The following is a 13,478-nucleotide window of genomic DNA, read 5'->3' on the forward strand; positions in this document are numbered from 1 at the left end:
GAGTGAAAGCCAGATGAGCACCTTGCAGTTCCGTCTAGAGGACACTATAGATGCAAGCCCATTGGAGGCCACGCTCACTTCTGATTTAGTTCATCGCTGCCTCCTATATATATGCCTATATATATGTATTCACGCACGCCGCGTTTGCGTCCGGGTCACTGAGTGACATCGACCGCGTTGCAGGAGAGACAAGAGCATGCAGATCATAAGCATATATTGCGGTATTTCATGCCATCATGCCACAGAACTAATGGGTGACATAGACCTGGTTCACATCCACAACCCAAGACAGAGAAATGAAAGCAGAAAAGAGATAGATAGATAAACGTTTAGAATCCCAGCGGGAACGTTTTTAATTTGATTGGGGAGGCGGGATGGATCGCTGCAGACCTATTCCGCAGGCGACGGTGACGTGGCTGGTTCATATCCACGCCTCTAGGTAGAGAAATGAGAAAAGAAAAGAAAAGGAGAAACAAACGTTATGAAAAAGACAATAAACGACAAGATAAGACAATACGAGACAAGAGAAGACAAGGCATGACCAGACCAGACAGACAAATGGACGGATGCACAAACGCTCCTTTCGAGACGCGACAAAGAGCTCAGCAAAACGGTTTGTTAACTTGGATTTGTACAACGGCAATTGCTCGCCACAGATTCAGTACGCCAGTGACAGTCACGTGGCTGATGAGTAAGTGAGCGGTGTCCTTGCGCACACCTCGATTCGGCGGCACTGAGACAAGAGCTGTGTTCTTCCGTGGACATCATAAGAAGCCAACAAACACTGACACCAAGGACAGCATAGGCAGTCAGTGCTTGTTGGCTACTTATGATGTGACTACTAAAAATCGGGCCCCTCTGTTAACCCCCTCTCTTCTCGTTCTTCCGCGGAGTGATCCAGCGAAGCGTTCCTTCGCATCAAATCACGATTTATAAAGTCGAAAGAAGGAACGCATCGTTTGCACAAACAAACATCCGGCGTGCGGAAAAAAGAATCATTTTAGCCGAAGCTGAAACAAGCCTCTAGAACCGCGCAGCAGGATCAGCAGTATCTTGATCGAGTCCTGAATCGAAGGCGCGTCACAGCGTCTGAAGCGCACGCGAAACTTCGAATGTTATTGGTTATAATATCTCAAAGCTTTATTTCATCGTTTCCGGCAATAGTCTTTCTTTTTTTCGCGCGTTGCGGTCAGTTACGGTACGAACGGAAATCAATTCTAATCTTAGCCCTCACGCATCGGGGGAGGGGAGGGAGGAAACTAATCAACACGGACATACTTGTATTTGTGCATTCAACCTTTCCCAGTAAATCTGTAATCCCCGATCCCTTGGGTCGCTTGGTGGGGGTCTCGGCGCCTTGCCGGCAAGGCAGTATTCGCTACGCTGCAAAAACGCGCTGCAGCTTTATAGCATAAAAAAAAAGTATTTACAATATGTTCGCTTCACATATAGATCCCGATATGTTTGGTTAGGTGGGCGGATGAGATTAAGAAGTTTGCAGGGACAACATGACGACAATCAGCACATGACCGGGGTAGTTGGAGAAGCATGGGAGAGGCCTTTGCCCTGCAGTGGGCGTAGCCAGGCTGATGATGATGTTCGTTGGATCAGCATTTTTTTTTTTCAAAGCGCTTTCATCACACCGAAGTGACGAAAGGTGACACATAATAACATGAGCCGGCAATTTTTCTAATTATCGCTTCACGCTCCTAACCATTACTCCCAATGGCAAACTGGACATAACTGGGATGATGATCATGCTCACGATGCTGACGACACCTACCAACGTTGCCCACGTCGCGAACGACGAAAGCGGCCGCCGCGCTGCATTTCGTGTCAATCGCTGGAGCCAAGTCCCACTTTCCGGCTTCGATGTCGTATCGCGCCACCGACGATCCTGTTAAGAGATAAAGAAGAGCCACGTAAAAGATATCGTAAGAAAAAAATAATAATAACTTATCGCGGACGAAAAACTCCTAAAGATTTATTTATGGACGATTAATTAAGACCATTCATTTATGGTGACGTTGTGTCGTGACCGTGAGCCACCACCGTACAATACCGGAAGAGTGCTTACTATCGACTAAAATGACTTATTACAAGCGTAGTTATCGTTTCGGATGCGCAGTTATCGTTTCAGGCCATAGCTCACATGCCAGTGGCGCAGGGCAAGGCGCGTCTCCAAAAAACACGGAAGAGGCCTCAGGCTGGAAACATTTCTGCAATGAGAGGCATGCCGTAGTGGAAGACTCTGACTTAGCTTTAAGCACTGGGGATTCGTTGGCGTACACCTAAATCTAAGCGGACGAGTGGTCGCGCATTTCGCCCCCGTTCGAAATTCGGTCACCGCGTCCGGGATCGAACCCGCATCCTCGCGCTCGGAAACCTATTGCCACTTTCATCGTTCCTCTTGGGAGGGCGGCGCTTTGCACTCTCAGATGCTGGTTGGAGAAGTGCCATTGTCATTGTCGTTTTGTCATTGTCCTCTAGTCGCGGTCGCAGACAGTTGTTCGGTTGGTGCGCATACGAATTGCAGCACTTCAGCACAAAGGTGGCGACGCATTGGAAAATAGAGGAACAGTAATTGCCACAGCAAGTGAACTTCAGCAAAACAGAAAAAAACGGGCGACTGTAATTCAGTTGTAAGTCGTGTGTGCTTCCTCCTACTCGTGCTTCGTTTTCTTTTTCTTTCTTTCTTTTTATTTTTTGGTTTATTTTGCTACACGTAAATATGGTCACAGTAAATGAGTTGGAAGTGAGGCGCAGTTATTGGCCGACACGCAAACGAGAGTACTCGCGTTCGGTTCCAACGCGTGCGCCTTTGCTCCTTTTTTGCATGCATGACGACGGTTCTCGTTGTCATGCCAACGTCTAGCCACGCCAACGGTGGCTTCTCTGCGCAAGAAATACTATTGCGGGGAAGCCAGCCGTCAAGCAATGAAAAGGTACGCACGCCCGGACATTTCTCGACGCGAATCAGCAGTGCTGTATTGCGGAAAAAAAACTACCAGTCAACAATCACGTACTGAATATTCCCAGCCTTCATCGCGTACATTTTTTTTCTTCATATACTCGTGCTCGCTGCTGATGTAATTATCTTAATTAAACTCTAAATCAAGTTTACTACAGATAAGAATGTGGGTAAAAACACGAAAAAGGACAAAGGAATGTATCAAAACAAAGTTGCAGGTCATGGTGATCACGGCAGTACGCAATCACATCATACTGCTGTTTTCGAGCCATATGGTAAAACCACACTTCCGGATTATAGGGCTTGCGTGTTGGAACGTGGATATTTCTGGACTGTTCCGTTCCAGTAGTTGCAAAAAAGAAAATAAGGGAAAATGGTCTGGCAGCACCGCAAGTAGTGTCAACCAACGCGTAGGCTCATCTTACCAGTATGTCCCCCTATAGCGTAGATATGGCCTTCGAGAACGGCAGCGCCAAAGTTGCCCTTTGTTAGCGGTATGCCGGGGAGATCGGAGACTCGAGCTCTCCTGATGTCCAGCAACGTCACTGGAAAAACAGAGAAGCAAAAGTCGGAAGAACGAGTCAGAAGGTGCGACAGGTCTGCAGCGACTATGCGTGAAGGCTGGTATCCTCGATCGAGCTAGTGCCGAACTCTTTTGTTTTCGATAAGAGGAAGACATGAACGAAGATCTAATCATGCCATAGTAATCAAGCCGACACTCGTATACCGTGAGAGCAGGAATTGATAAGCCATTTCCGGCCAAATTAGTAAAATATAACACATTACTATTTTTATATATATATACTTTTTGATTTACATAATACTGCCAGTCGCCTTTTAATGGCACCCAAAGCAGGGCGGGGTTACAATACATTGCAACAAAACTAAAGAAATAAGAGTGAGACAACTGACAATACGCGCGAATAAAAGTACTCTTTAGTGTGTCTTTGCATCAACCCAACAGCACGTAACTCGTAACATGTATTAGAGTTTACTAGGTAGGGGGAGTGGGTCCAGCGCGGGCTCCACGACCAAGCGTCTTTTATTCAAATGTTGGTGGCGCCACCGTCGCATTCACCAGAATGAGCGGCTCCGCGAACCGGCCGGACGCGTGTCGCGTCGGAGACTCTACCGCAGCTGCATGGAGCTTGGACAGGCGTTTCACTCTGCGGTACCTAGTTTCGTTCCTCGCTAGCGAAAACAGTGATTGCATTCCACGCGGACGTGTCGTATTGAAAGTGGAGAAAGAGCGACGGAAATAGCGCAAGCGAAGCAACAACGACGGCGCGTGGAGCAGACGACAGCAACTTGGACCCCGCGAGCTCACCGCAGCCAATGGGCGCAGCCGACACAGTCGTAGCTTCAGGATATGGCGACGGCAGCGCCACCGCAATTTCAGCGTTATAACGCGATAGCGTTGAGAGGCCCGTGTCACAGAAAATCTGGCATCAGCGAACAGCGTCGACCGTCTTTTCGCGAAAAGTAATTGCCAACCACGCATGCCCACATACGCACGCCGCCTGTGTAGTGCAGAAACGTTACTGAAAAAAATTGAATTACTCAAAGTAAAACGCGTCAGATAAATCATAAAGTATGGCTCACACACAACTTACAGGCAGGATAGCATCGGATTGTAGTGCGAATATACGAGAAAATGTAGTTGTGTTACGCGGAAACTAGAACACAAACTCCTTTTCTAGCGTTTCTACCATTCATAGAGCGGCGCGCCCGGTTTCTTGCAACACCTCCAGATGGCGTTCACCTCCGCGCATCTATGGCCCACGCGAGAGGTCGCATTTCTACAAGAAAGCTCGCCTTCGTGCATAGCTTTCGCCGACAGCGTTTCCCGGTAAACATTACGGTTACATAAGCTGCAGTTGCCGGGAAGTGTGAGAAGCAGTCAGGCATCTTTGAATGATATCGCGCTCCACTCTTAAGAGGAAGCTTTAGCTCGAGTGCTCCTATCTAAATACATGTAAAAGGAGAATTCGTTTTTCTCGGCAACCACTGCACCAAATTTGACGAGGTTTGTTGCATTTAAAAGACAAAATTAAAATCTAGTGACTGTTGGTTTCGAATTTTTGAGTTAGGTCGTCAATTTTTTATTAAAAATTGACAAAAATCGTAAATTTTCAAAAAACGAAACTATCAAGTTTACAACTCTGTAACTCAACCACTAAATATGATAATACAATTCTGTGAATTGCATCTAATAGTACATCTAAAGCGGACGAAATTGATATGTTACACATGAATATAAAAAAATTTAATCGTAGGTAAATACAACTTTTGCAAAACCGTTGTAACCAACGTAACAAATTCACGTAAGATGTAAAATGACATATTGAATTTGTCCGCTTTGAATAATCTAATGGATGCCGTTTACAGAACCGCGATATCAGTTCTTGATGCAGAGCTATGAATTTGTAAACTTCGTGCTTCTATTTTTTTCAAACGGTCAAATATTTGAAAATCGTTTTAAGAAAATTTAAGTCCTAAATCGAAATTCCGCTTCCAACAGTCACTAGAATTTAACTTTATCTTTCAAATGCAACAAATTTCATCAAAATCGGTCCAGGGGTTATCTCATAAAAACGTTTTTGCGTTTTACATGTATTTGAATAGGCCGCGTCGGAGTTGGGCCCGAGCTAAAGCTTCCTCTTAAAAGTGAAGCTTAAACGTCCGCCAATTGTTTGTTTCTCTTTTTTTTGCATCACGCTCGATCTGCGCTTGCCGTGGCGTCCACTGGAACACTCCCCCAATCTAGCATACACATATCAAAGGCCATCTACGTAGTCGTGACGTTACATAAGTCGGGGAATGAGCCGTCGTTTTTATTTGTGCATCACATTTAAGCCCAAGAAGTGGCGGCGATTATGAGGAAGAGGCAGACGGTCTTCAGAGACAAATTGCGTGCGCTCTGCTGCCTGTCACAGCAACAATACGCGTCGAGGGTATTCGTGAGAGCATTGTATAGCGACTCCGCGGGCTCAGACGCGTTTCACGTTTCATAGTTGGGTTAATCTGGTCAGTTTCGGGCAATTTGTTGCGTAAAGTTTTTCTCTTTTTTTTTTTGCCACGCGGTGGGATCGCCCCGAAAGGCCTCGAAATTGCGCACGATGCTTATCTCATCCATCAGCTGCAGGTGAGTCAAGCCCACCCTGTAAACACGATGCTTATTTTTCACATGATCAATGTGAAACATATGCCCTAAATAAGAATAAATGTCCCCTAATTACCGGTAACTGTCCCCAAATAATGCAAATAACACCAGTGATGTTGTCAAAGTCACCGATTCAGTAAAGCTGACATTATCCACTGCTATAGATGGCATCAGCGCTAAAATATTGAAGAATACTAAAAGTGTGACGAGTGTGATACTGTAGACATATGTTTCAGAAATCTCTTTCCTCTGGACTGGTGCCACAAGACTGGAAGGTGGGCATTCCGATCCCAAGCAAAGGTGCCCACAACGTCGTACAAAAATTTATTGCCCTGTATCCCTGACAAATATCCGCACAAAAGTAATGCAACATGCTATCTATTCACACGTAGTTAAATTTTTAACATCTCTTAGATTCTTTTTTTCAATGAATGTCAGCGTGATTTACAGAAAAGTGTTTCCTGCAATACTCAATTTGCGTTGCTGAACGATGCTAGCTCTGGTGTACCGGTCGACGTTCGGCCGGTACACCTGACGTAAATGTACCGGTCGACGTTCTTTCCCTAGATTTCCAGAAAGCACTTAACAAATTTCCTCCATAGACAACTGTTTCTGAAAAAATATCTTGCCTATGACCTTGATCACATTGTTTCTTAGTGGACTCATGACTTGTTAACTGCCAGCCATACGTTTACGCAAATAACCAGTCTTATCCCTTACGGCCTGTTATTTCAGGCGTGCCTCAGAGTACAGTCCTTGGCTCACTGCTATATTTATTTACCGATTTACGATTTACCGGGTAGCATTTCTTCTAACATGAGACTCTTCGCAGACGATTGCGTCATTTATCGTCCAATTAACACATCTGCTGTTCACTCGCTTCAATCTGACCTTCATCAAATGGAAACCTAGTGTAAGAAATGACTGATGCCCTTAAACAGGAGCGACACATCGCCGCTTTCCTTTCATCGCCGGCAATGCCACTCAACGCTAAAATGTCTCATTAACAACACCTAAGTTTCATCCGTAAGTGCATACGAGTATCCAGCTGTTAATTTGTCGTCAGATTTAACATGGTATCTTCCCCCAATGCACTTTACTAGCGAAGCTAACCGCGTTCTTGTCGGACGGCGTAGAAACCTTTATTTAGCAGCTCTTACCGTCAGACTACTCGCCTATCAGAGATCAATCAGACCTGAACGTAAATACGCATGCGCCGTTTTGGATGCTCCATCAATGGAGCTTTGTTAAAACGCTATAGAATCTTTGCAAAATCGTGCATCACGGCTTCTACAGATTTTAACTAAAGTCTCCTACTAACCTTGCAAGCCCTTCGTCACGCTGCTGCACAGCTAGATCGTCTGTGCCTGTTCTTCAAGTTTGATACCGCGTCATGCACATCGTGCTCTAGTCGCTAAGCCACCCCATCGTCATTCAGATCGCGTCAAACGCGGGAAAGCTATACGTACCCGCCACCTGCTCGCGCCACTGCGCAATTTTCTTCGTCTTTCTTTCTTTCTTTCTTTTTCGCTTTTCTTCTTTCTTTCTTTCTTTCTTTCTTTTTGTCAAGACAGCACAACATTGGATAATGGCCTTTCTCCTGACGTCCTACTTATCCAGTACCACCAAATTGAAAGCAACAATCGGACAACTGTATAATAACCAACTCTATCGTAATAGCCCACCCCTTGTGTAAAGCCCTTTTTGGTTTGGGCCTTTGAAGTATTCCGAGTAAAATATGAGGCACAATCTGACGGGAGCGAGTTATAGAATTGCACATATTGTCTATAGTACAAATAATAACTAACACTGTTGCAACCTTCCGACAGTGACTAGAGTGCTAACTAGCGAGTAAAGGCGTACTAGAGGACAATTGCCCCATGAAGTCGACGCCGCCGATGAGGTAGATCATGTTCTTGTGGGCGACCGCCTTGAGGCCACGACGCGGCGAGGGCATAGTCAGCACCATAGTCCAGGCGTCCGTCGACGGGTCGTAACACTCCACGGTGTTCAGAGTCACTTCACCCGTGAATCCACCCGCGCTGTGTAAGAGGGGGAGTGTCGTAATCGTCTTCACCATCATATTAAGTGTACGGTGGGGATAGCGTTCTCATCCTATAGGATCGTTATTGACCCTTGTACTGCGTGAATACGAGGACCTTCTTTATTAGGCTTTCGAAATTCGCATTTATTACTGCAGACGAGACCACGAAGACCTGCGCAGAACTGCAATGGAACAGACGGAAAACGGAAATGAAACAGATAAATGGTTTTCGGCGTTCCCGTCACAGGTCCCACCAAGGCGCCTTCTAAGTGGTACCTAATGCATATACAGTTGACTCCAGTTAGTTCTGGACTCAGCTAATTCGAATTTTCGCTTTATTCGAACGCATTGAAAAGACCCGGCAAGATAATATAAATCTTTAGCTCGATCGTTATAGCGAAGTATATAGCGAAGCGTTATAGCGGTGCGCAAGTCAAGTTTAGAGCACAGAAACGAGATAAAGACAAATGAATGAAGTCAAGACGAAGTGCTTAATTCAAAAGTTCGCTTCAACTTCAATGCGTTTTCTCGCTGTTGTTGCGCCACCCAATGTCCTCGAAATGCTCTTTTACGTTGTCCTGAGCGCTATTAAAACGTAACCCTTTCGGAAAGCTAATTACTTCCCCATTGACCGCAGCATGGATACTGTAACACTTTAGCAGAAAGTGTTCAACGGTAGTACTTCTTGTTGGTCTAGGTGGTGGAACACAACTATTAGAAAAGGGGATCAAGTTAATATACATACGCAGATGAAGTATACACAGGACAAGCACTTCCTGTCGATATACTTCACGCACCTACTGCCCGTGCCCTGCCACTACACTCACTGATGCACGTATCTCTGAAAAAAAAAAAAACAAAAAAAAAAAAACGAGTGCCCTTGACTCTCAATATATCGACCATTACGGGAATACAATATTTGGTCAAGTTATCCGAAATATTGAACTAAGAAACGCCGGGAAAATGACACAACTCAACATTGTTTTTGTGTGTATTGCTTGATATGGTCTGTAAAGTCACTGTAAGGTCGCTCTGATTGTTCGTGTTCTTAAGTGTCACGAATCGGCCACGTGCTTTGTGTATAGAGAGGGGGTTCACTTCCCCCCATGTCAGCCGGGCGACAGTTGCTGTGTTATGTGGGGTCACAGGCACCGCGCGGTGTTGGGTGACGCGTCGCGGCAGGTGCCAGGTGGGCGAGTGCCGATTCCGGGAAGTCGGCATTGTGCGCAAGGTGTTGGCAGTCCGCCGACGGTCACACGAGTCCACACAGACCAGCCTTGAAAGGGACCGCTGTACAAGGTATTGTGGTTGTGGCTCCCGAGTGCCTGACTAATTGGAGGCGCCGCCGAGGTTAAGAAGGGCTTAGCAACTCTGACCCCGTTCCGCATGCAGTGAGCATGGACCTAATCTTCTACGCGTCCGGAACGCAATCGCCAGCCTTGTTGTTGGGTGCGACTGCCGGTGTGGTGTCGAAGGCCAGCTTACAGTGCACGCTGTAGGAATGCGGTGCACACGTAAAGAGTGCATTCGGACGACGGCGTCTTGGAAACACACACTCGGAGAACTTTGTCTTGTAGACAATAAGTTTGAAGGACAAGGAGGGCCATCAGTCTCCCACGCGGACAAACTTTGAGTACGGCCGCACTACGTGGTATCGATGCCCCTGCTTCCGAGACATTTGCGGCCTAGACGCCGTTGGGATTTGAAACGGTCTAGCGATAACTTGTTCGGGCCTGGCGTGTTTTGCTGACCCCGTCACTAACTACGGAGAAATGAGAGGGCATCGGAGTTTTAGGGAAGAAGGAAAATAGCTTTGTTTTCCAATATGTTTATTTTGAAGAGTAAGCCCATCCCTGTGGGTTGTGGCTTAACAAACGGTTGACTCTGATTGGCAACTGAACCTGTGGGACGGGCCAACGGCCCTACCGCCTTTTTTTTTTCTTTGTGTAATTGGGCTATAAAAATCGGGACGACATGCTGTCCCTCAGACTTGGCTGAAATCAGGATTGCTGATAGATCAGCGAGCCTCCGTACTATGTGCGTTAAAACGAGTCTGGGCTCTAACAGTCATTGAGACAGTCGAAGAGTGAGACTTTGTTTCTCAATTGTTCAAATTTGTAATGTATTTGTTTTACCTGCCATGTATATAGAAAAGTTTGCGTATAAATATTTCTTGTACATCTGATCTGCATCGCTTCCTGTCTGCGTTTGATCAACAACTGCCGATCATCGTCCGAGAAGCTTCAAGTTCCAACGGTGAAGCGAGGACGGAGAACGAACGAAACTTTACTGGCGCAGCACGACAGGATCGGCAAGCCCCACAACGAGCAACGAGCAGCGAGCCAGGCGCAAGGCATCAGAGGGCCACCAGCGAATTCCGCAAGGGTTGCAATTCATCTGGACGAGGACGTCAGGCGGCGCCCCCAGCAGCAACGGGTGAGCGGGATTCCTTGCGTTTTGTCTAGGTTGGCATGGCTGTTGTTCAGTGAGGTTAATGGTGTTCACGCGCAGAACAGCAAACGCGATTGAGGCTAACGTAAACATTGATACTGCATTTGAACAAACAGAGGGTCAGAGACGGCAGGAGCTGCAACGCGTCGGAGAGACCGAGTCTGAGACGTCGGATACTGAAATGAATAGTGAGACGCAAGGCGCTGCTCAGACTCCGAGCACGACAGATCCAGAGGCCATGGCGGTGAGACGCCTGGAGCTGGAGCTGGAAAAGGTGCGCCTACAGCTAGAGTGCGAGCGCATTGCTCTACGGAGAGTGGAGCTCGAGCAGTCGAGCAGGCCGCCTTCGGTATCGGAAGGAAGCGATCGGCGCGGTGCCATCACGGATGGAATAGCACAATGTGCTAAAGTGCTTAAGGCATACCGGTTGCCTTGTGACGCTGAGGTTCCGATATGGTTTGATGAGGTCGAAAAGTTGTTTGCATCTTTTCAAGTACCAGCACATAGCCGTGTACATTTGATCATGCCTGCGCTGGCCGAGCGGGTTCGTTATCTGTTGCGTGGCCTCAATGACGAGGAATGCACAGATTATGAGACTGTAAAGAAGGCAGTATTAGATGAACTTAAGCTCACGCCAGCTAAATACTTGGAGAGGTTTGAAAAGGCATCTAAACGAAAGGAGGAAACTTGGGCTCAGTTCGCGTCCCGCGCTAGAACTTATTTGGCATATTACCTTCAATCTCGCAATGCAAACACAAAAGAAGCTATGACGGAGCTTATGGTCGCAGACCGTATGAAAGCCAGTCTAAGCTCAGAAGCCCTTGAATATGTTCTTTTGCGAGAGGGCGAAGATTGGTTTAAGCCAGTAGAGGTGGCGAAAGTGCTCGAGACTTTCGAGCAAGCTAAAGGTAAAGGACGAGCAACTAAGCCAGCCGCGACAGCCTCACTGCTGCAGCACGCAAAACTAGCTAGCTCGCAGAGGACAAATTTAAAATGCCACGTGTGTCATGTACAGGGTCACCTAGCCAGAGACTGCCCAAAAGCTTCAGATAAAGTACCGCAGGGGAAGGCGCCGACTGTGCAAAAACAAAGGGTACAGAAGGTTTCTGTTGTAAGTGAAGAACCTCCACCAGAGCAAGAAAGGGTGCTAAGCGCTAGAGTACAAGTCTTAGCTCAAAATGCTAGTTCAGGGAGGTCAAAGCTGGACCTCATCCCTATCGTGTGCGGGGGTATAGCAACAGCAGCTGTGTTGGACACAGGTAGTGAGATAACGGTGGTCCGTAAAAGTATGTTGCCCGTCGTGTTACAGGAGCCATCACGAACAGTAAGACTCGAGTCGGCATTCGGAAACACCATTCGAGCTAACCTAGCTACGCTGCCCGTAGGCAAGCATCGCCCGGGGGCTGTGATACAACCGCAGAGGATCGATCTGGTGTGCGCGGTTACAGACGAACTTGCAAACGGGGTTGACTGCCTGCTGTCAAAGGGAGATTGGGAACTACTACAGGCGCAGGAAAAAGAGGAGTTTGGAGGAGAAAATATTCCGCGGGTAGCCAATTCCGTTGGGGTCCGATCAGTTGAAATGGTCGATAACACTGACCCAGACTGCGGTCTAAGTTGCGAAGAAACGACAGATGAAATCCCTAAATTGCAAGGGAATAGTTTGATACAAGATATCAATGGGGTGCCCAGTCAGCGGGAGGAATTTCGAGCTGCTCAGATAGCCGATGAAAGCCTGAAAAAGGCCTCGTATGATGCGAGAAATGGAAAAGCTAGCATGTTCGAGTCAGACGGACTTTTGTACCATTGGGATTCCTTAGCGGGAGTCAAAGTGAGACAACTGGTCCTACCAGAAGAAAGACGCAATGAGGCAGTGCCGCTCCGATCCCTGACAGCGAGGGCCACATGCGAGGCTTTACTGGAAATTTTAAGTCGTACTGGAGTGCCGGGAACGATCTGTTCAGACCAAGGTACTAACTTTAAATCTCAACTGACACAGTTAATGTTAGAAAAACTGGGCTGTTCACCCAGGTTCTCCACTGCCGAACACCCTGAGGGCAACGGAGTGGTTGAGAGATGGAACAGAGTCCTCAAAAATATGTTGTATCATGTAATGGAACGGGACCGAAGAAAGTGGGACAAGCTGATCCCATTTGTTCTGTGGGCGTATCACGAAGTGCCGCATGATACCACCGGGGTGGCGCCGTTCAGGCCATTGTATGGTAGAAACCCAAGTGGGTCCCTATCAATGTTGCAGCAAACTTGGACGGGTGAAATTGCGGTGCCCTCAACTCTGAGAGAGAACTACGCCGATGCGGGGAGCCCGCTTACAGCTTTGACAAGGCGAGGGGTTCCTAATTCAATTCAATGGTTGGAAGATGCGCAGTGCGCGTTCGAAAGTCAAAAGTTAACTCTCTGTCTGGCTGTCGCCATGAACACTCCTGAGCCTCATCAGCCGTACCGGCTATTCACTGATGCGTCGGCGACGGTGGCTGGTGCCTGTTTAGCTCAAATGTCAGCGGACGGAAAAGAAAAGCCGATCGCTTTTCCTAGCCATCGCTTTAACCCGACACAGGCGTGCTGGTCGACTATAGAGAGAGAAGCCTTTGCTATTATTTGGGCACTCAAGAAATTTGACTACTGGCTTTTCGGAGCAGTGGTGAATGTTGTCTCTGATCATAACCCATTGTCATATTTGACAACCAGCACCCCGCAGGGGGACAAGTTAGCAAGATGGGCGCTTTCACTACAGCGCTACAATGTAACGGTGCGTCACCGCAAAGGAACATGTAACGCCAATGTTGATGCATTATCAAGGCTCTCGAATCGTTCATGGGAGCCAATCGAGT

General features: G+C 47.2%; 1 protein-coding gene across 1 annotated transcript in view; it reads right to left on the reverse strand.

Moving 5' to 3' along the window:
• Positions 1–229: 229 nt before the first annotated feature.
• The window catches only part of LOC142588909 (kelch-like protein diablo), a 30,444-nt gene continuing 17,195 nt past the window's right edge, over positions 230–13,478 (reverse strand). Inside the window, exons 8-11 of the mRNA XM_075700720.1 lie at positions 7,998–8,176; positions 3,397–3,516; positions 1,784–1,897; positions 230–435 (exon numbers count right to left, since the gene is read on the reverse strand). Coding sequence (XP_075556835.1) covers positions 422–435; positions 1,784–1,897; positions 3,397–3,516; positions 7,998–8,176 — 427 coding nt within the window. The 3' untranslated portion in view covers positions 230–421. The remainder of the gene's footprint in view (positions 436–1,783; positions 1,898–3,396; positions 3,517–7,997; positions 8,177–13,478) is intronic.

Source organism: Dermacentor variabilis, chromosome 7 (genome assembly GCF_050947875.1).
Source record: "Dermacentor variabilis isolate Ectoservices chromosome 7, ASM5094787v1, whole genome shotgun sequence".
NCBI lineage: Eukaryota > Metazoa > Arthropoda > Arachnida > Ixodida > Ixodidae > Dermacentor > Dermacentor variabilis.